General features: G+C 46.5%; 3 protein-coding genes across 3 annotated transcripts in view; 1 reads left to right on the top strand and 2 right to left on the bottom strand.

The window, feature by feature from the left end:
* LOC119448918 (MAM and LDL-receptor class A domain-containing protein 2) overlaps window positions 1-27,496 on the top strand; it is a 666,053-nt gene that overhangs the window by 187,988 nt on the left and 450,569 nt on the right. The window lies entirely within an intron of this gene.
* The window catches only part of LOC119450647 (MAM and LDL-receptor class A domain-containing protein 1), a 464,623-nt gene that overhangs the window by 25,043 nt on the left and 412,084 nt on the right, over window positions 1-27,496 (bottom strand). The window lies entirely within an intron of this gene.
* On the bottom strand, window positions 507-19,460 carry LOC119450650 (neuropilin-1a). Its single transcript, XM_049666104.1, has 6 exons — window positions 19,334-19,460; window positions 16,953-17,103; window positions 11,676-11,769; window positions 8,213-8,332; window positions 5,956-6,206; window positions 507-645 (listed from the first exon to the last, which is right to left on the bottom strand). Exons 1-5 carry the CDS (start codon window positions 19,429-19,431, stop codon window positions 6,082-6,084), a joined length of 588 nt encoding a protein of 195 aa, XP_049522061.1. The 5' UTR covers window positions 19,432-19,460; the 3' UTR covers window positions 507-645; window positions 5,956-6,081.

Raw genomic sequence — 27,496 nt, 5'->3', positions numbered from 1 at the left:
CTATGGAAGATTTCAGTTTTCGACGCATCTTCATTTTAGGCTATTACTCGAATACCGAGTTTTCCGTTTCGAGCGCTATAACAATGCTGAAAACAAAATTACGTATAAATAAAAAATAGGTGACCTGGCTTAAGCTGCCACTGTTTCAACGGTGGAATCGAAGTGATCCAATGGCAAGTACCGGCAGCACCTTTTCAAGTCTTGCATTAACAGAGCTGGCTAATTGCGGGCCATCACCATGGACTATGGAAAAACACCTATTAATTGCCTGCTACATTCTGGAAATACTAATGTAAAAATGTTCGACGCAAATATAATTACAGGTTAGCTGGGGCACCAATCTATAAATTTTCACTATCTACAAGATTATTGTGCAAATAACAATATATTAAAGAATAAATGGAACGTCTTACCGTCAGTTGTGCCCAACGTGTGGTCCTTCTCCACTCCACTCGAATTGGAAACTGTAGCACCACGGTGTCGATACCATTGTGCGTAGGCCAGATCCTTGTTGTTAAACCAGTTACACATATCCTCTTCGAAGGAGCAGCTCCCGGGGGAAGGACAAGGCACATTGCCCAGGGTGATGTCGTCTACGGCTACCGCTGTTGCCTGGTTACCCGAGGTCGTTGCATCGAAGACAATCTGTGTAGCCCGAAATGTAATGTTTTATTCCTCCAAAAGACTACAAGATTTGATCAGTTTGTGTTAGAAGGCAGTATGAAGAGCGCATTTTGGCACTGGTATTCACTCCACCGTAGTTGTAGCCTAGGATTTGGCAGAAGTATAACATCAAGTTTCATTGGCGCTTTTCAGCTTTGAAGAAAATGACACACTGCAGAAGACCCAAAAGTCAGACTTACAAAGCTGCTGGTTACATGTGTGTGGGGGACGGGGGAGGGAGTGCGTGTGTGTGCGTGCGTGTGTGTGTGTGCTTGCGAGTAGCGTTGTCTTAGGAGAGCTTCATGCAACTGGACCAAACCGCGCTGTTTCTATGGTGCACACCACTACTATTCATGAGATCACAGATATCGTTCCCAGAAGATGTGAACACATAATAGCGGATCTACAATGCTAAAGCGTTCATGTAGTTAGCTGAACGACAAACACTCTGAATATTCCGTACAATTTCTTCCCACAATTGTTTCTCGCAACCTCCTCTGCAGCCTAGTTGTAAAGCCCTTGTGAATTATGTATAAGCCATACCTGGTCCCCTTATTTGTTTCAAGTGGAGGCTAGAAAGCGTGGCAAGTGAAGTACTATTTGAAATATTTGTCTAAACTTCAACTCATTGCTTCTATCGCCATTGCTGTTCTGGAGGACTCACGTTTCACTTATTCATTCAACATTACCATTGGATAAGCATGTGCTTCAGTTCACGTCTTTGTTATTGAAGAAAGACAAGACCGACTCTAGGATATGTTTGACATAGAAACGGTAGTGCACATGATATGACGCCTTCAGTATTTTCTAATAAACGGCGATTATAGAGCAGGGAAGTATGGCCATTCTTCTGTCTATCGCGGCGGCGATGGCAGCCACTGGTGCTGCTGTTGGGTCGGTCGGTATCTCGCCGGATGTACTTGTTCATAAAGGTTTACATCCGCCGGATGCAAACTCCAGCAAACCGAGCTTGCAATTCTTAGTCGCTGATAGACCAACATCTATTAATTACCTTTTACAGTTTTATTTCGGAGGGCTCATCGCAATCGGGAAATTGGCGCGAGGTCTCCGTATTCAAGCCATATAAACTTTTGGGTCTCTAAAATTGCGATTACCTGCGTAACTGCGGCACGACTAAATTTGGCTATCAGGGCGCGCGAAATGACGCCGAGCATGCTGGGAATTCATGGCAGACGACAGCGTTGAGGAGTCGGTGATTGTGAGGTAGTAATTTGTGTGAGTAGTTTCTGTAGCGAGAAGTTAAGTTCTGTGTGGACGGGCAAGTGATGGGTGGCAATGACGTTGCGTTGTTGGCTGCGCGAACACAAGCCCTCAGCAGCCGCGCACACAGTTTGAGGCGATGTCAATTACGTTTAGCTGAGGTTAGGCTTACCAGTCGCTGAGTTCATGGGTCTACTACCGGCGGACCTCAGCGACTGACCTGAAGCTATTTAAACCATAAAGAAAACTGCTTTTGTAGAAAACAGTTGCCCATATGGATCTGAAAAAAAAAACTATTCGTCATTTTGTACAGAGCAAACACTAAAACGAGAAGCGACGTCACCATGCACTATTCACATGGGTAGGTTGCCGTTCTCGAAGGCTGCCAGTCGTGGTCGCCGGCACTTCCTTAAATTAAATGTGACTGCGCAGATGGGTGTATTTTTACGTATTGTTATGTTGACTCGTTATTTAGCTTCCTAGGTGCACTGCTCGCCTCATTCACCTCTTTTCCTGATTAGACACGAAGTGGAGGCCCCTTCGATACAGCAGCTTGAACGACCGCCTCGTTCAGCGGCCAACAGTGTCAGTACTAGGATTGGCATTTCCGCGAAAAAAAAACTACGTGTTTTGTAAGTAAACGACAGTACGCGCGAATTCCTAATCTATGTCTACTTTATGGAACACTTGAATTTTGCGCATAAAAATAGTACGAAGAATGGCAAGTAGGCAGAATAACAACGCGTACTTCAGTCTCAAGCTTGCTCTTTTCCAAGGTGTTGCCGAGCTCATACCAGCGCAACTCAGTGATGCGACAGTGCTTACATACAGAAAAATATATACGTGACAGGAATGTGGAAGAAGTGAAAGGCCAAACGAGAAAGAATGCCTTGCTTGAAGCACATTGGACCTTTCCAACGAGAGTTCCTTGGCCCGACAATGCCCTCTGAACGGCTTCAAATAAGCGTGAACTCCCCGCAACAGCGTTGAAGAATCTGCGGCACCTATCTTTGTCCTGACGCACAACAGTCCGGAAAGAGGATGGATAGAATGGTAGAGAGAGAATACTGAGAATATGACAGCCACGAAAGGAGGAAATAACTGCCTTGCCACTGTTGTTTGGGGCAGTTCGCATACATGGAAGGAGCGTGGGAGAGGGGAAGGGTGCTAGCAGAGAGCATGGCTCATTTGGGGTTTCCGCAGTAAAGGGAAACAATGCTACTAAACATGGCTACAGTTGCGGACAAACTGCAAAAGTTGAAATTTATGATACCGTATCGTACGTTTAAGCTATTTCTGAAAAATAAGCACCCTGCAAGCTTTTCCATGCGGAGAACTGGCATAGTTCGAGAAGCCGCGAAGCCGCAATTAAGCACCGCAGCGTCGAGAAGAAGCTACGCAAGGGGCACCCTGCAAATTGGCACTTTCGCCAGGTTGCGATGCACCGCACAAGGCAATGACAGTGATAACTTTCTCGCAGGCTACGATCAGTGGCACACAACAACGCCTCGAGCAAACACGTCTTGCTGCATGTACGGTTTACTGCACAGCCAAACAGCGCACGCGAGGTCACATATACTACCATTCCCTCATGACTGGCATACGGCATCAACACCTCGGCTAATTATCTTCAATCAACGCAAACAGCGCAGAAAGCTTCGCTCACATCGATTCCCACCGTGCATGGGATCTGCCTCAATTGTTAAGTGTGATACAGATAGAAAATGTCGTAGCTTTCACCATTGGAATAGACAGCAAGTGGCTTTCAGCACATTAACATTGCTATGGCTTAGGTTAACAGAATGTGAAGAAATCGACTTCTCAAGCTTTCTTCACTACATTATGAGCTTTAAATGTGTCTATGAACAGCACCACGTTAGTTGTATCGGCGCATTAGAAAGCCTCGAGGAAATTATTTGGCGCCAATCTCACTAGATGTAATGTCCCTCACGCTTGCTTGAGGTGTAATAAATAAAAAATGCTTCCCGACTTCCTCGTTATGACGTCGTATACGGGAACGAAGGCTTGGAGGCTGGCGGAATCCGGCGAGGTGGTGCGACAAAAGGGGGTCAGTGCTGCGAACAATTCGACCTTTCTGATTTGCCGGGAAAACGTCATTGAACTCCCTCGTCGAGAGACTTCGGGAAAATTAGTGCTTAAAAGTGGATATTTTGGGTGCTGTGGGTGATGTGTGCTCAGACATGCAAAGTGCTCCGACAAGTAGTGTGCTTTGATTCAGTCATGTAGATTGCTGATATATGTGTGCTCTCAGAACTATGGGGCCAGTTGTAAATGAGTCAAATAAACCCATTTGTTTCATGCAACCTCCTGACCTATTCTCCTCACAAACGAGCAACTCTCGGCGATAGAGACGGACGAGACGGCATGGGTCGGCTTAGTCGGCCTAGTGCGACGCCCCGGTATAATGCAGACCAGCTATTACAATTTAGGCACTCCTGGCGGCGTAGGCAAGCGGCCTTCTGTGCGACAACCAGCTCCTAACCACGAACCCCAGAACAGGATCCCAACAGTACACAGACGAGCATTTTTGGTTGTTATGCGCCTTTCTGCTTCTATACTCGGGGACAACTTATCTTGGCAGTGAAGCGCAGGCCAGAGGGGGCATAGCTTCTGCCCAATCGTGCTACTCCGCCAAGTAGTGCGGCAGCTATTAGCTGCTTTCGGTGCCAGTTTCGGTTTTCTTTACACGCTGTGTACGCCCGTTTCCCGTCTTCGCAACCTCCGATAGAGCCCTGGATGTTTAATATAATTTGACGAAATAGTGATGTTTACCGTTGAAAATGCCATATCAAGATCTCCTATGTTTGTGAGAACTGCGTTCTCCCCAAAGGTTTTTTTTTTTGTTTTGTTTTTATCAGGTATATCTACAAACGCACCCCTCAGCTCGGTTATCCGTGAGTCGGCACCCTGTTTTACCGTACAGAACAGGTGCTTCAAAAATACTGTGGGATCCGAGAAATAGAAAATAAATAAATGTAAGGAATTCTTTTTTAAAGAGCACAATAGTAATAATAAATCATGTACGGCTTCTCATAGCATTGCTGACATAATAATAAATAGAGCAGAATTTACTTGAACTAGGGAAATGTGAAAATTATGAATGAATTTATGGAACTCTTTCTTGGCGCGCAAAGAGACTCTGCGCTTCGGTCCCATAGCTTTCCCTGCACTGCCAAGAAAAGTTGTCCCGGAGTGTAACAAGCGATAGTACTCTCCCACAAAATTTTTGATATGGCTGCGATGCCGCCAACGGTTCATATCGCGCAGTGTTGGCGGAAAAACTCGTTTTTCTCACCCTATGGTCATGATCTGATTGCCGCACCAGCACACCATAAACGTTTACATTCGGTCGTGGGTCGCTGAACATCTTCTTGCCGACTGCATTAGGTTCACGTGTCTGTTTTTGCTGCCCTACATTACTGTAACAGCCCAGGACATTCACTGGTTCCTTTGATTGACTTGATTATCGTTTGTTTGTTTACTGGTTGTGTCCCGTGTGGGTATGTGCGCATTCTTGGCCAATCTTCGAGAATGGGAATGTGCCACTGCGATACAATAGGTACAGAATCCTTAAACTTACTTAGAGATGTACCGTACTCCTATGTGGATACACTTGCTGCCACCCTTCTTCTCTCGACGAAAATCATGCATCACCTTCGTGTTTGTTGCATCGTTGCGCAGCCGTATCGCATTTTGCATCTGTCTAATTTGTTGATTGCTTTTAGCTATAGGTAGTGAATGGTGTAGTGCATTATTATAAATATTGCAAAACATTATGGCGGTGGTCTTTGTGTAACGCAAGTATAAACACTCTATGAGATTACACATAGCATAAGAAGGAAATAAACACAATTGTTTAACCAAGGCTAAAACTACACCAGCACAATTTACGACTTTAAAAAGGGTTTTTTTTCTTTTTTCTCTGTTTTCTTGGATAAAATATTTATGCTAAGCAGGCAAGGACAAACGAAGATTGAATAAGCTGCAGTAATGGAAGTCAGATTCCACTATTGCTAAAAGACTGCTTAGGGCCAGTTCAGAGCCACTCACCGTAGGTGTTTCGTTGGAAACGGACCAGGTTAACAGACGCTTGATACCACGCTCGGCTTTTGGCACTAAATGAAGTGCCAAGCCAGAGCGACTCCTCTTGGCCTTCATTGAGCAGTCGGGTGACATTCAGCGTTTCCGAATGGATACCAGTGATGAAGAACCAGAAGCGGAGACACTTCTGCTGAGTAGCATCGTACCAGTTTTGGGGCTCACCATGCGGCCACCAGGTGCCTTCGCCAGGGCGTAGCTTCCTGTAATTTTATGCATCATTTGACCAAAACAAACTATCATGAGGTAAATGCGCACGTTACAATGTCAGAGAGCAGATCTGTTTCAGTGTCCCATTTGCGATCCCACTTTAAACACCGGGTTTCGATGTAGTACAATATGCGAGTTTCGCTTGACTGATGCGGCGCCAGTGACGGGCAAAATGAAATTTTACTTCAGTGTATCGCTTCCAACTTGCCATGCTCGATAGAGCAAATCATGCGGAAAGAAGGTTATGACTGGTAATCCCACTGATACAGTCGCACTTAATCAGTATTCTTTAAGTTTCTTACGTAGGAGCATTGCACAATATCGTGGTATTGCGATTTCTAGTTTTCCCACAGCTGATGCAACAATTAACGAGTTCATATGCCATGGGTTAGTTATCACCCAGGTATTTTAAAAAATTGGCCCATGTGTTGTTTCGCAAATGGGACATCGAAAGGGCCTGGTTGGAGGGAACATGAACTATAAGAAAGTTTCTTTGCTGTGCATTTGTGAATGCCATGTCGAACATTAAAAATGTCCAGAATTAGTGTTTTTTTTTCACGCCAAACGCAAATAAGAAAACCCTAAAAAATCACAAGTAGCGATTATTATTCAAAGTAAAATAATTAGCATAATAGCACTTTACATGAGCTCACCTAAATAACAACACTTTGTTTCCTACCTGATACAGACCTTTAACATGCCTGTGCCTTCATGCTAATCTTCAGAAGTGTGCCTGAGGTTTTTTAGATGGAATTTAAGACGCTGTTGTTGAAGATGGAGATATTAGGGCATATTGGGTTTCTAGACAAGGAGCTGCTAACAATTCTGACGCGTCCCGCATCTTCCTACTATTAACGACGTATACCTGAGCCACTCTCGAGAAAATAAACGTATTTGCCTGAAACACCTTGAAAAATGTAAGCGAACACACCTTCTCCAGTCAAAACGGAGCTTGCACATCACTCGCGTAGAAGTAAAAAAAAATTACCAATTGATCAGGATATAAAAGACCACACTTACAGCTCTACCGAAAATGTCAAAGCGGCTTGATGTCTGAGTCAAATGCCAGTGTTCCGCGAGAAGGAATGTTTAACTTTTAATCTGCTTTGTGCATGTTCGCACGGCAGGCAGAAGTCGCCGTGTCCCGAGTAACAATTATTGAGAAGAAATTGATAAAGTCAACGTACAATATTTAGTACTCCGTAGGGGCCGCGATTACACCGGGAAAATGAGGCAGTCCGAAAAAAAAATGAATGCATGTTTTTATTGCCTCTAAGGGCTCAAATCACCACAGGCACGTCCGAAAAATCTCTGAAGGCTTGCCAGTACATTCATGAGGCATATCGGTGCTCGTACGGTGACAGGAGGCGGCGGGTGCAAGCGTCTGTAATTATGGAAAACACACTGTGCACCATCACAATTGCCCCGTCCCACTTTTGTTATGCTTCACCGCGTAACACTGCTTTATTGAGGCGAAGCTGACTTTTGCGAACCGACATCAAGCAATGCGTCGTGCTTTTCGAGCTTCGACGCTAATCGCGAGGTTTACAAAGGTGGAGTCGGTGCCATTGCTGACAGCGGCGAATTATCTCAATGAAAAACACTCCACCGAACGGCAAGAAGTTTAATAGCCAACGCCGAAGCAGCTAGGCCTAGCATTGCCGCGGTGGGGGCTACGGTTGCCAGAGGTTCTGCGTGCGAGAGCGCCTGTTCGAGGCGGCGAGATAATCAAAATGGCGGCGGCAGTGACTTTCATTAACGCGGTTTCGGACCTGCGGTCACGGCAAGAAGTCCGGAAAGTCGGACGGCAAAGGATTTCTCGTCCGAATTTTCAGACTTTCTTATAAATTAACTCTAATAGGTACGCGGCGGTGCCACGAAGCCTTCCGAATTCTCGGGCATGTCCGAAAATTCCGGCGTCCGGAAAATCGGTCGTTGACAGTGTACGTGCCATCTTAAATCGCGTAACAGTGTACCTTCAAGTTGTTTTGGAGTTTACCTGAGGGCGACATAGTGGATTGATCAACTGCAGGCAACACACTGCTGCTTCCACTTGTACGTTCCCAGTTGTTCAGTAGCCATCCACACGAATCGGACTCGAAGTTGCACGCTCCATCTGCTTGAAATAGAGCAAGGAAGAATTACCAAAAGACCACAATATCTATAGTATCTACAAGCAGGTGCTCCTACGGGGTATTTCAAAAAGAAAAATATCTCAATTTAGCTTTCACGTTTGATGACAGCCTTATTGTTGTGTGCCAATGAATTAACGAAAACATCTAGAGCTTTTACAGTGTGACTTTTTACTCTCTGCTATCTAAGAGCGGCGACTAAAAGGCCTAGCTGTGTGGCAGCTGTGAGCTTGTGATCAGGCTGTTAATATTTAAAAAGAAATCCCCCATAAAAATTATTCAATCGAAAATTACCGCACTTGATAATTAACCCATCACATCCTAAAAAAGGTCCCTCAAAAATATTCGGAACAAACGCTTGATTTTTCAGGTTGGGCGGAGATATTGAACAAATATAAAAAGCAAAGCACGCAGCGAACTTGTAAAAATGAGCACACGTTATACTATATTTTCCCTGCAAAACATTTAAAGGAACAGTGCTTGAACTGCCTCCTCGGTGCTGAACACATATATTCACTCATATAGATAAGCTTGAAGAAATGGAAAAAAATGTATGCTCTTATATTGCTTACCTTATTTTATACATCACACCGTGTCAACAATCCTGTTGCAAGCACAACAACACACGTTGTCGTGCTTGCAACAGGATTGTTGCAAACACGACAACTAAAAGACTAATTTTTTACATGCTTTACTACAATAAACAAGCCATAATGAAGGCTAAGCATATTAATCTTATAAGGAAAAAAATCAAAGCCCCTGTCTTAAAGGAAGATGGTTGAACGCGAAGCTTTCTCCCGTGCAAACTGAGCTCAAACTAAGTCGAAGTCCAAAGACAACGATCCCGCAACGAAACCAAGAAATGCTGAGAGACCCGATGCGATGCATGTGTGATTTCATTGCTTGTTTAAGATTCTATTTCTTGAAAATTGAATTTGAATGAAGAGACATGTAGTTAGGTTGCATAGCCTTTATTTTAGATCACGCCGTTGATCACACGCACACACTCACACTTTCATGGACGACTCTACACTTGCACAGCATTGCCTTGTGATCGCTGTGGTAGACGGTCAGAGGCTCTGCCGTTGCCGATACGGGCACTACAGTTTACATTCGCAGTTGTACCGATAAGAACAATGAGAACTGCAACAGCACGCTACCCAGACGAATTGTATATATCTGCATTGCATTACGCGCGTAACGCAATTCATTCCCGGCCGTCACCATGGGTAGGCCGAGGGTGCAGCGCACGGCATGCAGAAGAAGAGGCTGCCGTACGCGAACGTAAGCGCGCGCGTGATCGTGCCCGTACGGCCGATCCTGTGTATCGACAACAGCAGATATACAGTTCATCTGGGTAGTGGGGCGTTGCAGTTCCCATTGTTCTTATCAGTACAACTGTGAATGTTAACTGCAGTGTTCTACGATACGTATGTCGTGCGCTGTTGTTCTATGGTGTGCGCAGATGCGCAGATAGTTCCATTGTGTAAGTTGGCTTTCCTGCAATGCGTTTCCGACGCTCGCGGACTAATCAATGAGACATAGAAAGCTTCGCTTTAAAAACTTGCTCAGTTGTCCAACTACTGAAATTTGCTTATTAATATGCCACATGGGTATTTGCAAATACGCGTACATTTCTCTTGAAAGAGGTAACAATTACCGCCGTTGAAGACCTAAGACTGAAGTACATTTCTTCACCAAAAAGTGAGGGAGTACACCACCCCGTGGTTAAATGAAACTTCTCTACATTTTATTTTCGTCATAGTGTTTCTTAGTGTAAGTTATTTGTTAACTTTATTCGTATGCAACTCATCTTGCTGCATAGTTACTTCTATTGCGATAACAGTTACATGGACTCTATAGGCGAATTGCCGCCGTCGGCGTCGCTGTCGCCGTCATCGTGGTGTTCCCCATATACAGGCATTTTCAACGAACACTTTCGAGATTTTTTTAACTGCCTCTGACAGATAGCACAATTCTAGTCCATGAGTTGGTCTACTCAAACAGGCGGACATTACTTGCAGAAAAAATTCAAATGCACATTCAACTAATAAACAAAACTTAACTAAATAAATTTTTAACAAATGACCCTATGGCAAACATTGCAATTTACACATTCTAGTGGATGAGACTGCAAGGCATATCCGCTCAGGCTCAGAAGAGAAGGAGCCGTCTCCTTGAATAACGTTTTCACAAGAAACGCTCATTTCCGTACAATGGACAACTCTCTTAAAACACGGCATTCGAACATCTGTAACTGTGTTCAAATAAGAATGATACCGCATATGTTGATTAATATTATTACGGAGTCCTCAGACAACAATTGGGGGCACTTTTTATGAGATTGAAATGAGTGTTTTTGTAGACATTTTTCAATAAAATAGCATTTTTATAATTTCGTAGCTTGAGTAAAAAATAGAACTTTAAAAATTATTAGAAGAATAAAAATGCGTAGGTTCGTTATGCAACTAAACGCCTATCTCTGCTGTAAATCGCAACTAGCTGGGATATAGACAGACGTAGGGACAGAGTCCTAAAGATAAGCACATTTGAAAGACGTTGCGTTTTTAAGAATTTTTGAAAGAGTTACTATGCTCAACAATGCGGAAAATGCGGTGAGCTACTTTCACTTGACCTCTATTTGCACTGCAAATCAACATATTTTGTATATTACACATGCGTGGCTTTCAAGCATTGTTGCGAAGTTCAGACAGGCAGATTTCATAAAATTGTCGTCATTTCCCGACGACCTTTGATAATTTTATCCGGGTTACTAACATATTTCTTCAAAAGCAAGTAGGAGATTAGAATTACGTGTGCATATTCTGTAAAATTATCAGTAATGTAAGAAATATCAGATATACCAGCTGCTTTGATCTATCGTGGAATTGGCCTATAATATATTCCATTCCTGCCTAAATCATATCAACCAATCCACCGTACTTGTATAAAAATTGTCGTTGTCGCAGCAAAATGGTACTTTAAGCCTATCTCAAAATATTACTGGTAATTTTTTCAACTATATCATTTTGATGTTTTGTTCACGGAAATGGAAATGGAGCACTGTTTGCTTTGGTGCGATAGACTTGTCATTTAAGGTTCAACGCCGCTATCAAAAAGATCTGGTAAAGACCATAACAATTGGCCACACCTTAGTGCAGTCTATGTTAGCAACAAGCACCACAGCTGAAATAGATATTGCATTGAAATGTACTTCTTATTGCTTTATGTTTCTCACACTTATTGGTAATGAAAATTTAGTAAATTAGAATTTGGGGAGTTCCTAAATATTTTAACAGCTCTACCACAGTGGAAAACATTGTTACGTACCTTTGTCGCTGCTGCAGCGGGTGTCGTTGAGGACGAAGTTGTCAATGGCGATCATGCCGGGAATTCTGGGCCTGAGCTTGGCTTCAAAGACAAGCTGCAATATTTTATGCAAGAAAACATCGAAAAACGATGACACAAGAAAACTACTTGCAACGATCAGCGATATTTGTCAACAAAGCATTTTCACCGATCGGTAAAGTCACCGAAGAAAAATGCTCAGTGGTAGTGGCCCGAATAAAATAAAACAAAAATACATTTGGAATTTTCAATCGGACCAATGAATTTTTTACAGAAGTGGTGCCAACAAGTCCTAGTAGGGCCCAATGTTCTCATTAGGTCTAAGACAAGTTTGATCAAAGAGCATTTCATATTTGTAATTTTCACTTGGTCATAGAGCACAAATTCTCGGTTCTTGATTACACAAACTACACGTGATTGAACAGCTACTCACTGCAATTAGATATCTGAAATTTCGAAAAATTTGACCTGTGAAAGTGTTACACATGCTAGAATTATTTGGGCGACCGAGAATTTCCAGGTGTTAGACATGAGGATTTGCATTATTTTAGACTAGCATATCATTTACTTCTACCTTTTTATTGGCATTATACATCCATGGCTCTCAATGCATATTTACATATTTAGTCCCAATAAAACTACAAAAAATTAAATTGTTGGTCGCGTAAAGAATATATTGTGCTTATAGTTTGTAAGAGATGCACCAGCAAGTCCTGAATAACTATTAACCAATATACCAAGATATAAAGAGCGACTTACTGGATCTAAAATAAGGAGCAATTGAAAGTGACCTAACAGTAATTGAACTGAGATTGACGTCTGGCACTGTCCTATTAAACCAGTTTCATTAGCAATAACGTGGCAATGCATCGGATTTAAAAATATTGCACAGAAACTGGTGTGCCACTGAAATTTTGATAATATTCATTAGACTTACTATATTTTGACCAATGGCATGCAAATTGATAAAAATGTTTTCGGCAACAGTTTGTTGTCCAAATGAGAAATATAGTTTGGCTTCTTTTTTTCCTTTCTTTTTACTGAGCCGGAAGTACTGTGGATGACTAATTACAAAACCATTAGTCAACAGTTCCGGTGTCCCTAGGTTTTTTTTTTGTTTGGTCTTGTCTAGAAAGGCTCCTTATAGGGGGATCTATGTAAGCCTTTTTGGAGAACGCGGGCGGTGTAGGCACGGCATGAGGGTGACCCCTATGTGTTGGTGGCGGATTCTGTGCAATGGCTGTCGCAAACAAGGTGTTGCATCATTTTCTGGCGTCCACAACTCATTGCGTGCTTTCCCACCAAGTAGAGCAGTAGCAGGGGCGAACTGCATGACGCAGCGTTCTAATGCAATTTATGTCAGTGCACGCTGATGCGCCGTTGCCGTGCCTTTCGTCGTGTTGCCAGGCGGTAAACTTGTGAGCACTCGATCGCCCGGACAGTAGTAATATGGCACAATTGCATGATAGTCCGCCCACTAGGCTCAACCCACCAAAGTTGCATGCCTGTAAGTTACCATATAGAGCGCGTATAATAAATTCATGCAGCATCACAGTGTCTCATCATATAAGTTTCTTCACCTACAGTCCATCTCGACCTTTACTTTTCTCGATAACGCTCCATACCAAAGGACATCACTGCACTGATGACGCATAGAGAGCAACACAGAGAAAGTGCAGAGTGCCCGATGTAAAAGATGCCCTGACACCGCAAGCTACTTTATAAAACAGTCAAATAAGCCTATTCAATACGGCAAATTGAAATTTACTAAATATGAAAGCAAACTTCGAGGCACAAACATAAGTCCCGTCTGCAGATCTGATGAGCACTTTCATGCGGGCAGTAGTACTTTTCCTCACAATATTGTCACCCAGCTAGTACAGCTAAAATAGTTGACCAGGGATAGATTGGCAAAAAAAGCGTCTGCCTTTAGCAATGGCTGGTCCTCGGCGAGCGCGCGCGCAACCATGAACTTCATCGTTCTCAACTCAAGGGGCCAGTGTCATCACGCGCCAACTTATTTCGCATCATTGCTCCCCTCTCGAAAGCAACCGGTCCGGTCGCTTCAAGGGCAGCGGGCGAGCGCTATGGGCAAGAGTATCAACATGGAAAAACAAAAAAAAACATACAGAAATGTATTCTATGCTGAAGCGGTTCGTGAGGATTGCTTATCCCTCGCGTGCGTAGTACGGCTTCATCCGCACTACGTGGACGACTTCAGCACGAGGACGGCGTCGGTTCGAACCAGGATCACAGCTTTGCGGCACCACCTCGTCGTTCACATCACTGAGGCAGCGTACAACTTCATAGGGGCCTAAATAGCGGCGCAACAATTTCTCTGAGAGCCCACGGTGTCGGATAGGTGTCCACACCCACACGCGGTCGCCTGGTGAGTACTGGACGTTCCATCGGGTCCGGTTGTAACGGTAGGCGTCGGTATTCTGCTGGGTGCGGATGCGATTTCGAGCAAGCTGGAGAGCTTCCTCGGCTTTCTCGACGAACTCTTCAGTGGTGTCATTCCTTGTGGTTCCGTGGTCCACCGGGAGCATGGCGTCTAAGGGGGTTGTAACGCGACGTCCGTAAACGAGCTCGAACGGTGTAAACTCGGTGACCTCCTGCACAGCGGTATTAGGGGCGAAGCCCCTTAGGGCCTAGCCTGGTCCCTCCCTCGTCGTCCGTTGTCCGTAGCTCTGGTTTGCATGGAGACCGCTAGGGGCGCTGCGGTTCACAAGGGCTATATAAGCGCTGTATATATATATATATATATATATATATAGTATATGTACGCGAAGCTCCGGCTTCCGGAGAACGCTTCCGGTGTTTTGCCGCCGCTTTCCGTGCTCTCGCCGCCTCTGTGTCGCTTGCCGGCGTCGCCGTGCTGCTGCACTGATCACAAGGCAGTCTAATTGACGGGAAAACGAAGCCTGCAACTCAATACCACGTACGACCAATAAAACAACATTGTATATACGGTACACATGTGTTGTCATTCATTTGCATGTCGAGTGGGCAATGTACGGGGGATTCACGGTTACCCAAATGATCCCCCGGTGCTTCGCCCACTCATCATCATTCACTCGTGGATATGCAGTGATTTTTTTGTAAGCAAACGTGACGTATGGCAAAATTTCATCCCATGTGGTGTGTTCCACATCAAAGTACATGGAGGGCATGTCGGCCAATGTTCTGTTTAGGCGCTCTGTTAAGCCGTTAGTTTGGGCATGATAGGCTGTGGTCTTTCGGTGGTCGGTGTGCGTCAGCATGACGACTTGTTGCAATAACTCCTCTGTAAACGCTGCACCGCGGTCAGTAATGAGTACAGCCCTAACGAAGCACGATGTTGTGGACGAAGAAGCTGGCGACTTCAGCAGCAGTTCCCCGCGGCACAGCTTTCGTCTCAGCATAGCGAGTTAGTCAGTTGCCAGGATTATCCACTTGTTTTGTAAGAATGACGTGGGGAACGGACTAAGAAGGTCCATTCCCACTTGCTGGAACGGCGCCGGAGGCAGATCCAAAGGCTAAAGGAGGCCGGCAGGCATTGACGGGTGGGACTTTACGCGTCTTACAGTCACGGCACGTTCGCACATAGCGCAGAACCGACGAAAATAGGTGTGGCCAATAGTATTTCTGCCGTATGCACGCTAATGTCCTCGCGAAGCCTAAGTGGCCGGCACAGGGATCGCGTGACACGCCTGTAAAGCTTCCTCGCGCAGCGCCATCAGAACGACGAAAAGGAACGTTTCCTGGCTGTTCTTGAATTTATTCTTGTACAGGAAATCGTTCCGCAGGCAGTTCGACGTCAATCCTTGTGAAAGTGGGCGTGGGACAACAACGTCAGCTCCCTCGAGATACTGGATGACTGCAAGCACCTCAGAGTCTGCACGGTGATAGTCAGCCATGCGCACCACATAGACGACACCAAGAAACGGCAAATCTAGCTCCAAGTCGGAGGATGTCAAGGGAATAGGAGAACGTGACAAGCAGTCAGCGTCGCTATGCTTATGGCCGGATCTGTAGACAACAGTTATGTAGTATTCCTGGAGGCGGAGGCTCCAACGAGCGAGGCGACCTGACGGGTCTCGTAGATTGGCAAGCCAGCAGAGCGAGTGGTGATCACTGGTCGCTCGAAATGGCCGACCGTATAAGTAGTGTCGAAACTTGTTGATGGCCCACACGACTACTGAACATTCTTTTTCCGTGTTTGAATAATTAGATTCTGCTTTTGTGAAACTACGGCTCGCGTACACAGCTACACGTTCTGCGCCATCTTGTTATTGAACCAAAATGGCCCCGAGTCCTATGTTGCTTGCGTCTGTGTGAATTTCAGTTGCCGCGGTGTCATCAGAATGCGCCAGCACTGGAGCGGATTCAAGGCGTTTGAGCAATTCAGTGAAGGCCTGCTCTTGGTCTTCCGTCCACGCAAAGCGCACATCTTGTCGCGTCAATATTATTCCGAAAGCAATTGTATGGACACACCAGGCGCATTTCTGCCGATGGCGTCGCCCTCGCCGTGAGGTTTCGTATAAAGTCCTCGGGCGATAAAATCGTGGCCGCGCGCCGTGTTCCCCAGGTGCGAGTGAAAGTGTGCGAGGGTGCGCTGGCGATCGCGGCTAAACCTCCGGCACGCAAGGGCGGGAAGCGGGTAGGCAGCGCCCCGTCTTACAGTTACAGTCGCGCGCAACGCTCCGGAGGGCGGGTACAGAGGGGTCCAGGGAGAATGGGGGGGGTTTCAACTCCGCGCGCCCGCTTGGCCGCAAGGATCGGGGCGGAGGGCAGGGTGGGGGGTTCTACGCCGCGCGGCTGTACCTTGATCGCCATTTGCAGTGGGGGTAAAGTCCGCCCTGCGCTGTCTTTTCGCGGCGTGGTTCACGTTGATGCGAGCGGCGGCACGAAGGTCGATTCGCCGCCGCTACTGTAGCCGCGCTTACTCACTACAGCGTCCTGATAGCGAGTTTCCGCGGTCATCGAGTGAGAGGCGTTCATGTTTGTTTGTGCACGCGTGACACCATGCCTGTTAATTTAGTTTGTATGCATCTGTTTTGAAGCTTATACGGCCAATAAAACTAATGTCCTTACTTCGTATAGCTGTCCACTAATTTTCTGTTGCAATCGATGCTTCGCTTTTCGGGCGAAACTGCAACTTTTTTTGCGAGATCAGTGCAGCAAAACATTATCTGACCCCAATTACGTCTTAGTTCTCTGACGATCTGAATCAATATTAATATTTGCAAGGAGCTGCTGTCATAATTATTGTCTCACCTGGTGGGGATCTTCTGAGTGCAGTTGCACTTGACCTCGCTTCCACTCTTTTCCCTGAGGTCCCGAGCGCGTCCACAGCAGGCTGGTGGATGCGTTACCCACACGCTGTAGAAGGTTCAAGTAGCCAACGTTTGGGTGCCACATGTTGTACCTAGAGAGACAATTCGAGTTCTAATTTATGGCGCAGACTTCTTACCGTCTGTGAATTACAGAGGGTGCTATTCAGGAGATTATCGAATTCCGTCATATTGTCAAACTTGGTAATGGCGGCATTTTGTGCCAATCACGAAGGTCATAGCAGTCTCAGGGCCTCTCTCATTGGCTCAAAATGCCATCATTACAAACTTTTCCAATATGGCAGATTTCTACCATGTCCATATTAGCACCCCAGGCTACCGTAGGCGTGAAGTTGCGGGATGAAGTTGGCAGCGTCACCTAGTGAATCAGAGCTCAGCCAGACAACTACATACTTAGTAGTGGAGGTAACCAGGTGTTGTCTCCTTTGCTGCTTGTTGTATATTTACAGCACTGGTGTAATCGCGAACACGTTTCCTGTTTAAGTGTTTTTCGACAAGAATACTCATGAAACACAAAAATGTGTCTGTAAGGCATTGGTGTTAGACGAAGTGTCACAAAATGACGCTACCAGATTCTGAAACCCCGACTCTGCATTTGCCATTGCGTATATGAGAATACCGGACACGCTAAAACTCTCAATTTAGATCTACATTTTTTCACGCTACGATTTCCCCACGGCGCAGTTTAACGAGATAGCGCTAATTAAGGGCCCCGTCTCACAGAAAATCCGGCGTTGGCGCCGGCGGCCGCGCCCGAGAAAGTAATCTTGAACCACACCGACCACCCAGACCCTCCGCGTGGCGCAGACGCCTTAGTTAACTAATTGAATTTCTCAAAGTAAAATACGTCAGAAATATTTTAAATTAAGAGTTAACCACAACCTATCGAGGTGGCAGTGTCGGACTGTAATTTGAATATACGAGACGACGTAATGCTGTTACGCGGAAACTCAAACACAAGTCCCTTTTTCAGTAATTCTACCATTCATATAGCGACGCGCCCCGGTCAGTTCATTGCAATAACACCATCCACATGGCGCTCGCCTCCTCGGTAGCGGCGCGCGGAAGAGAAGGTGGATAAAAAAGTTAACTACAGTTGCCGAGAAGCCTGACAAGCAGTCAGGGATCTTTGAATGCTATCGCGTTCCACTCTGAAAGGCGAAACTTTAGCGACCTTCAAATATTTGTTTTCGTTTTGACTGGTGTGAAAAGCAAGATTTGAAGTTCAAGTTTCCTCAAAATATCCTTTTTCCTGTTTCACAACTGACACCTCGCCACATTTCCGAAAACGATACTCCTGCACTGAATGCCACAAATATCTGCTATTTATAATTATGCGTAGGCATTACACCTCTCCTGCTTTGAAAATCTGCTGTAAGGTTAGCAAAACTATCATGCATTGGGATATGAGATACACTGCTATTTTAGTGCATCATGAAAGTGTTTCAAGAATTCTTATTTGCAAATGAGAATAAATGCGCCGGGTGCAAATTCGTACATATTTCTGTGGTATATGCGTAAAAAAGTTAACAGCCGCTTTAGTATATGCAAAGAGGATGAAGGCGAAAGCTTGCGCGTTCACGAGACATTCATTCAATTACATGACATTCTCATTTGAATGCGTTGTTACTTCGTGTTACTTGTTTTCTACCACCAAAGGTCCTGGATTCGACTCCCACTGAAGGTATTTGGTTCTAGTGCCATAATTAAGTCTATCTCAATTAAGGTAGAGTTATTTAGGCAATCGAACCAAGGATATTTTCTTGTGGCACCATGTGGAACGGTGGCTCCATGAATCATTCGAATGCATTGTTATTTCCCATTACTTGTTTTCTCCCACCAAAGGTGGTTTGACTCCCACCAAAGGTAATGGGTTCGAGTGCGTTAATTGACTCAATCATAACTAAATGTGCCTTAATTAACTTCGCCTTAAGTAACACCTGAAGGTCTTGGGTTCGACTCCCACCAAGGGTCGTGGGTTCCAGTGCCTTAGTGAGCTCTGTCTTAATTATTGTACAGTCAATTAGAAGTACTTGAACACACGACTTCTGTTGGTGGCACTTTGGTGGCACTATGTGGCCTGGTGGCACCAACAATTTTCGTGCCTTCATTTTTGCGCATTGAACTTTCCGGACGGTCAAATTTTCGACTCATGAACCATCTAAGCCTTTCGCCTTAATATGTCATAAGCTTCATTATGGGAACTTTCTGCTTTATCTGACACGGTTTATGCCCATGGGGAGTCATGAATGAAGCATCAAAATCATTTGCATGGAACAATGAATGTGACTGACGATAACTTACCAGAACGTGAAACAACGACCACTGTCTGGAGTGGGGCTCATCTTGACTGAAACCAGGTGGGCACTCCTAACGCCAGAAAGCATGTTCCGAGCAACCATATAGGCTCCTGCATAATACAGTAATATAAATACCAACGACTGGTTTCACTAACACTGTCGGTGTTTGTTGCTGTACTTTATAGTGCAATAATATTGGCCTCGAGGACATACCACGGCCTCATCTGCTGGCACCTCTCCGTGAAGCAAAACGGACATTACGTGATACCGACAGCGATGTGATCGGTGTCATCAGCGGTTCAGCCATGGTTAATTTGAAATGCTTGCATGTTTTAAGCGTTGTATGTGTGGCGTCTCGGCTGCAAATCAACCTAGCGCGTACATCCCAGTCTGGTGTGTAGGGCAGCAAATGGTTTTTAGCGAGCCAGCAATATGATGCTTCTATATTGGTTATTCCGTTAGCATGATCTTTAATAAAATAGCTATCCACACTTTTGCCGCAATATCAGTACTGTCCACAACACTTATTGCGGGAAGTGCGGCTTGCCACTTTCGCCAGAATTATAGCGCGACGATGATTTATTACCGGTCTAATTTAATGCGCGGAAATTCAACTGTTTCTATGTATTTCTGTCTGCTCAATCAGTGGTTCTGCCGCGTGGGCGCATGCATCTCTGCGTCGGGTATGTTGACTGATGAAATATCAAGCGAGCAGGCTACATGCCCTGTCTGCATTGCTTACTCAACTCTTACGATCACCATCTTATTAACTGTTGAATTACTTTGCCTGCCAAGCATACCGCTGTAACGTTATTTCGAGTTAGGCGAAAAAAACTGGCGTCCGGCTCGGATGAATACGTCCGCCGTGGCACCGAGCAGTAAACCATGCTGTAAAGGCACGTACACACTAGCGGCAAAACGCGTGCGGCGCGCCGCGGAAGCAGCCGCGAAGCAGGTTTTTCTTGCCGCGGGAGGGATCGTTGCTGTACCGATTTTTTGCGGTTTGCCTCGTGCCGCGGAGAAGGAAACCAAAGCGAGCGACCGCTTCCGTGACGTGCGCGCGGGAAACTGGTTTCATGCGGACCCACCCGATCGCTCGTTCCTACTCGCGTACGGCATCCGGAAACTAGTTTCGCACTATCGTCTGCACGCGTCAGTTCCCGGACGCGACTTTCCAATTGCTAGTAGATACAGCGGGGGCTTGGCACTGCGGTCACTGTGACTTCCGCTTAACACGTGTTGTCATGGCAATCGTGGACTCCTAGGCGCTTCGGGACATAATCACTTAGGGACTTTTGAGGCACTGGTCTGGCCCGGCGGCTGCTAGTTACTGAGCGTGGCTCTGTTTATCCCCGGGACCGCGCGCAGCGACCTTGCCGAGCGCAGCTCCTACGTGCGTAGGGAGCGAATCGTTCAGGCCGCGTTGAATGTCGGGCGATGTCTGGGCCACGCCGGCCGCGCTTTATTATTGTAGTGTTTGTTCTAGTGGCGGAAATCCTTGCAGTAGTGGTGGTGTGGCATGACGGCTTTTGATCTCGGTGAACTGTGGTGGGGTAAACAAGCGGATTTACAGGGTGCGAGAGAGAAACGATGATATTCCTAAATAAACGCATCACTGTTTTGATGATCCAAATATAATATCACTATCAAGGAGGGAGCAGTCTACCTGACTGGAGCAGTATTTTTTTTATTTGGGGTGTTGCTACGCACCCAACGACCACCGCTTCGCGTCGGCACCCGGCACTGCGGCTTCCGGCGCCGCACCGGGGTACAAACGCGAGCGGTATCCGCTTGTTTACACCACCACAGTTCACCGAGATCAAAAGCCGTCAAGCCACACCACCACTACTGCAAGGATTTCCGCCACTAGAACAAACGCTACAATAATAAAGCGCGGCCAGCGTGGGCCAGACATTCAACGCGCCCTAAACGATTCCCTCGCACGTAGGAGCTGCGCTGGTCCCGGAGATAAGAGAGCCACGCTCAGCGGAGACCAGTGCCTCAAAAGTCCCTAAGCGATTATGTCCCCAGGCACCTAGGAGCTCCACGATTGCCATGACAACACGTGTTAAGCGGAAGTCTCCGCGGTACTTACTAGCAATTCTAAAGTCCTTTTCCCGGACGGAGCTGACGGTTAGTTCGAGAAGGGGGGATGAGTCTATGCTGTGACTGCCGCCGGCGGCGCTCCGCACGCGCTTTGCCGCTAGGGTGTATGCGGCTTAAGAGTGGGAAACTAAATTGCGGCCTTACGAATTAAACATTATCTACAACCCTACACTCAAGGTTACAATCGCCCATCCAGATGGCTGCGGAAAAGACATAAACGCGAGTCACATGGTGCCATCTTCTACGTCATAGCGTGGTCTTTCTAGTGGTGGCCGTCGAGGCGATTATGTTTAATTCGAATTATAAATGCGAAGCATTTCTTGGCGAACATTTGCTACTTTGACAGTATCTATCTATCTATCTATCTATCTATCTATCTATCTAGCCACCTACGACATTGTGCTCTCATGGTCCTTTCGTTAACTTGGTATGTACCAAAATTGGCATAGTATGACAAGAGTATATGACGAACATAAATTATATGGCAATGTCATGACATGCGTGTCATGTAGGTCATGAAACAGCCGCCTACGTATTGGTGCTCTCATAGTTGTTTCGTTAACTTGGTAGTTACCAAAATTGGCATAGTATGACAGGAGTGTATGACAACATAAATGATAGGTCATGACATAAATACCATGACATGCGTGACGTGACATAAATACCATGACATGACAATGACCCAGCAAAGAAGATTAACACTCAAAAACCACTGAAATGGGTACGGACGTGGGTACCAAGTGAAACAAACACAAAAGTATGCTGGTAGAAGTCATAGTCACGATCATGACTCAGCAAAAATGAGTAAATCCGCGAAAAAAGAATAACACTAAAAAACCAATAGAATGGGTTCGGATGTGGTACTAGGTGAAGGAAAAGGTTAAAGGTTGATGGTCGAAGTCATAGTCATGAGCATTACGAAGGCTTTGGCTGTCTTGTAGGTGTAGCTAAAGGGACCCCTGAGGATTCATGACATGTGTGTCATGTAGGTCATGAAAGAGCCGCATACGTCTTGGTGCTCTCATGGTCGTTTCGTTAACTTGGTAGGCTCCCCGCACACTGCTTCGCAAAACATCAATTCCCACAGGGTGTGGGATCTGCCGGTTTTTTCGGTTATGATATCTTTATTTTTGAATTAAACCTGATGAATATTTTATTATGGAATAAATTGAGAACAACACAAACCATAGGCTGCTCTTGCAGTGACATAATCTAAACATAACTTGTATTTGTGATACATCACAGGTACGCCGAAAATTGTGAAAAAAAAAACACGATTAAAGTAAGCAAGAACATATGTATGCAACAGTTAAATGATTATGAAGAATTTGAATCTCGTTGTCTTGCCAAGAAGTTCTATATTGACTGCGATAATATTTTGTTCATTTATCTTTGAACGAAGAGGTGTTTAAACAAGAAAATAATCACGTATTGTTTGAAATCGCAGTGTTAAACTCTTGTCTGTCTGTACGTACTAGAGTAGTTCCAGTCTTATCAATAAGCAATGCCGTGCGAAGGTGAGTAATAACAAGAGAAGTTCAAACTCCGTCGAGTTTTTTATCGGACGTATTATCGTATTATAAGAAGGCTGCTTTGCATTCACTGCGGTATAAATTTTTTAAAGCGAGAAAAATATTCTTTCATCGTGAACGTGAATGAGCATGTAGGCACCAAACATTACTTGGAGATTAGCTACAGGACATCTTTCAAAACAATTTGATGAGAGAATTGTTCACGTGCTTATGGATTTCGACACATCTTCCCACCAGAAGCCTAGAAAAAAAGATGCAACCCGCATTGTACCTAGGAGCTGATACGCCCATATAATCATCATTTTTTACTGTTTTGACTATGTTCTATGGAAACAATTTATATGTCAGCTTACAGAGTATCTGAAAGAAGAAAGGAAGGAAGAATAGACGGAAAGGCAGGGAGGTTAGCCAGTTCTCAGACCAGCTGGCTACCCTTTGCTGGAAAATGGGGATAAAGGGAATAAAACATATTAGAAAAGATATGTTACAGAGAAAGGAAAGATGAGAAAAAAAAGAAACAAAGGAAATGAGAATGCGGCACTGCTAACAGTCTGTCTCTAAGACAAGTTCTCCGGAAGAATTAGAACAACGCTTTAAAAGCCTTCTGTGCTGAGTACCATCTGGGCCAATTTTCCAGGACCCTTTCCTCCGACAGAGGGTGTTTGTCAAATATATTGTCACGTAGTAGTGACGCTCAAGAAAACAGCCGTAAAACTGTGTATAACGAAACCGATTCTTTATTGGGCGAACCTGTGCCCACAAAAGCAAGCTACACTCAAAGCACAACGATAGCGGCGAACACAGTCGGCGATCGTCGAAAATCTGATCAGCGGTGAAGCGCGTCGGCTTTTATACCTGAGTCATCGAAGGTTCCAGATTAATCCCTGATGCCCGCGTGTCTTCCAGAAAGTTCTAGACAATTCGCGTCGGTCACACAATCAGATAACATAAGCGTCGGTGAAAACAGGCAACGAAAGAAGCATCGATAACGTTCTAGAAACTTCCGATACAGGCGCGTCCTGCGCCGAGCGATAACGTTTAACATTTGTTAGCCGGTGGAAAGCGGCCACCGGTGAAAGATAAACATGTATACGTGTCAATACCCTCCCCTTAAAAAGCATCGTCCCGATGCTACAAACACGAAAGCGAAAACAAAACCACGCGTACAGAAAGGGACAAAAATACAAAGCAACAAAGGACCTAAGTTCCTCAGCGGGCGTAGAAAGGCTTAAGACGCACCACGTGGATGACTTCAGGTCGTGCGCGGCGCCGCTGTGATTGCGAAATACCGTCCGGCACGACCTCATAGTCCAGTGCGCCAATACGTCGGATGATCTTATATGGTCCGAAATAGCGACGTAAGAGTTTCTCGCTAAGTCCTCGTCGGCGTATCGGAGTCCAGACCCAGCACGGTCTCCGGGCTTGTACTCGACGTAGCGTCGTCGAAGATTGTAGTGTCGGCTGTCGGTTCTCTGCTGGTTCTTGATGCGCAGGCGGGCGAGCTGTCGACCTTCTTCGGCACGCTGCAAATAGGTGGCAACGTCGAGATTTTCTTCGTCGGAGACATCCGGTAGCATGGCGTCAAGCGTCGTTGCCGGTTTCCTTCCGTAGACCAGGTTGAACGGCGCCATGTGCGTCGTTTCTTGCATGGCCGTGTTGTATGCGAAGGTCACGTACGGAAGGATGGCATCCCACGTCTTGTGTTCGACGTCGACGTACATTGCCAGCATGTCGGCGATGGTCTTATTTAGGCGCTCGGTGAGGCCATTCGTCTGCGGGTGGTAGGCGGTGGTCCGGCGATGGCTTGTCTGGCTGTAGCGCAGGATGGCTTGAGTTAGTTCAGCCGTGAAGGCCGTACCTCTGTCGGTGATGAGGACTTCTGGGGCACCGTGACGCAGGAGGATGTTCTCAACGAAGAATCGGGCTACCTCGGCGGCACTGCCTTTGGGCAAGGCTTTTGTTTCGGCGTAGCGGGTGAGGTAGTCCGTAGCTACGACGATCCATTTATTGCCGGACGTCGACGTCGGAAAAGGCCCCAGTAAGTCCATCCCGATCTGCTGGAACGGTCGGCGAGGTGGCTCGATCGGCTGTAGAAGTCCGGCTGGCCTTGTCGGCGGTGTTTTGCGTCGCTGACAGTCTCGGCATGTCCTTACGTAATGGGCGACGTCGGCAGAGAGGCGGGGCCAGTAGTATTTTTCTTGTATCCTCGCGAGCGTGCTGGGAAAAACCGAGGTGTCCAGCCGTTGGGTCGTCATGGAGAGCTTGCAGAACCTCTGGACGCAATGCTGCGGGTACCACGAGGAGGTAGTTGGCTCGGAGAGGCGAGAAGTTCTTCTTTAGGAGAATGTCGTTTTGCAAGAAAAACGACGCCAATCCTCGCCTGAACACCTTCGGCACAATGACGGTCTTGCCTTCCAGGTAGTCTACAAGGCTCCTTAGTTCCGGGTCGGCTCGCTGTTGTTCGGCGAATTCGTCGGCACTGATGGGTCCCAAGAAAGTGTCGTCATCCTGGTCGTCTTGTGGCGGCGGTTCGACGGGGGCGCGAGACAAGCAGTCGGCGTCAGAGTGCTTTCGCCCGGACTTGTAAACGACGGTGATGTCGAATGCTTGAAGTCTTAGACTCCATCGTGCGAGGCGACCTGAAGGATCCTTCAAGTTAGCTAGCCAACACAAGGCGTGGTGGTCGCTCACAACTTTAAAGGGCCTGCCATAGAGGTAGGGACGAAACTTTGATGTAGCCCAGATGATGGCGAGGCACTCCTTTTCTGTTGTGGAATAATTTGCTTCCGCCTTCGATAGCGACCGGCTAGCGTAACTTACAACCCTTTCTAGTCCGTCAGTCCTCTGCACAAGAACGGCGCCGAGTCCTACGCTGCTTGCGTCGGTGTGGACTTCGGTATCGGCGTTTTCGTCGAAATGCGCAAGTATTGGCGGCGATTGCAGGCGTCGCTTCAGTTCTTCAAATGCTTCGACTTGCGGCGTCTCCCACTTGAACTCGACGTCGGCCTTCGTGAGGTACGTCAGTGGCTCAGCGATCCGCGAAAAGTCCTTGACGAAGCGCCTGTAATAGGCGCACAGTCCAAGAAATCTACGCACTGCCTTCTTGTCGGCGGGTGGAGGAAAGTTGGAGATGGCTGCAGTTTTCTGAGGGTCGGGGAGCACTCCAGACTTGTTGATGACGTGGCCCAAGAACAAGAGCTCCTCATATGCGAAGCGGCACTTTTCTGGCTTTAACGTGAGTCCGGAGGTTTTGATTGCTTGAAGAACTGTTTCAAGGCGCCGCAGGTGTTCTTCGAAGCTTGAGGCAAACACAACGACGTCGTCCAAATAGACGAGGCAAGTCTGCCACTTCAAGCCTGCCAGTACTGTATCCATGACACGTCGGAAAGTCGCAGGTGCCGAGCAAAGACCAAACGGCATGACCTTGAACTCGAACAGTCCGTCTGGTGTTATAAACGCAGTCTTCTCCCGGTCCCTCTCGTCGACTTCGATTTGCCAGTAGCCGGTTTTGAGGTCCATCGACGAAAAATACTTTGCGTTGTAGAGTCGATCCAAGGCGTCGTCAATCCGTGGGAGGGGGTATACGTCCTTCTTCGTGATCTTGTTGAGGCGACGGTAATCGACGCAGAAACGTAGGGTTCCATCCTTCTTCTTCACTAACACCACGGGGGACACCCACGGACTCTTGGACGGCTGCATGATGTCGTCGCGTAGCATTTCGTCGACTTGGTGCCTTATGGCTTCACGTTCGCGCGCCGAAACTCGGTACGGGCTCTGACGGAGTGGGCGGACATTTTCGTCGGTGATGATGCGGCGCTTGGCGACAGGGGTTTGTCGAACTTTTGACGACGACGAGAAGCAGTCCATGTATTGCAGGAGCAGAGCTTTAAGTTGTTCTTTCTGATGCCTGGGAAGGTTCTGATTGACGTCGAAAGTTGGCTCAGGTATTATAGTCATCGTTGCAGGTGCACCGGAATCCGTGAAGGCGAAAGCACTGATGGCTTGTACTATTTCGTCGATGTAGGCGACCGTGGTGCCTTTGTTAATGTGCTTGTATTCAGGGCTGAAGTTCGTGAGCATCACCCTTGCTTTCCATGCACGTAGCTCAGCTATGCCTCTAGCGACGCAAATTTCACGGTCGAGCAGTAGGTGATGATCGCCCTCGATGATGCCCTACATGTCTGCAGGCACTTCGGTACCGACGGAAATCATTACGCTGGAGCGAGGCGGAACGGCGACTTGTTCTTCAAGCACATTCAAGGCATGGTAACTTATGCTCGTATCCGGTGGTAGCGCGTTGTGCGTTGAAAGCGTTATCGACTTGGATCTTAAGTCGATGACTGCACCGTATTGGTTTAGAAAGTCCATACCTAGGATGACATCCCTGGAGAAGTGCTGCAGGATTACGAAGCTCGCCGGGTAAGTGCGGTTGTTTACCGTGACTCGGGCTGTGCAGACTCCAGCCGGCGTTATTAGGTGGCCTCCCGCTGTCCGGATATCGGGTCCTTGCCAGGCCGTCTTCACCTTCT

This window comes from Dermacentor silvarum, chromosome 4, assembly GCF_013339745.2.
Source record: "Dermacentor silvarum isolate Dsil-2018 chromosome 4, BIME_Dsil_1.4, whole genome shotgun sequence".
In the NCBI taxonomy this organism is placed as follows: domain Eukaryota; kingdom Metazoa; phylum Arthropoda; class Arachnida; order Ixodida; family Ixodidae; genus Dermacentor; species Dermacentor silvarum.
Note: the sequence above shows the minus strand (reverse complement) of the source record. Positions and strands in the feature narration are given on the sequence as shown.

Coding starts and splice junctions, on each gene's coding strand:
- LOC119450650 (XM_049666104.1), bottom strand. CDS start 19,431: ATGGTTGCTCGGAACATGCTTTCTGGCGTTAGGAGTGCCCACCTGGTT. Junction 17,104..19,333: donor GGTCGTTGTTTCACGTTCTG/GTAAGTTATCGT, acceptor TTGTCTCTCTAG/GTACAACATGTGGCACCCAA. Junction 11,770..16,952: donor ACTCAGAAGATCCCCACCAG/GTGAGACAATAA, acceptor AAAATATTGCAG/CTTGTCTTTGAAGCCAAGCT.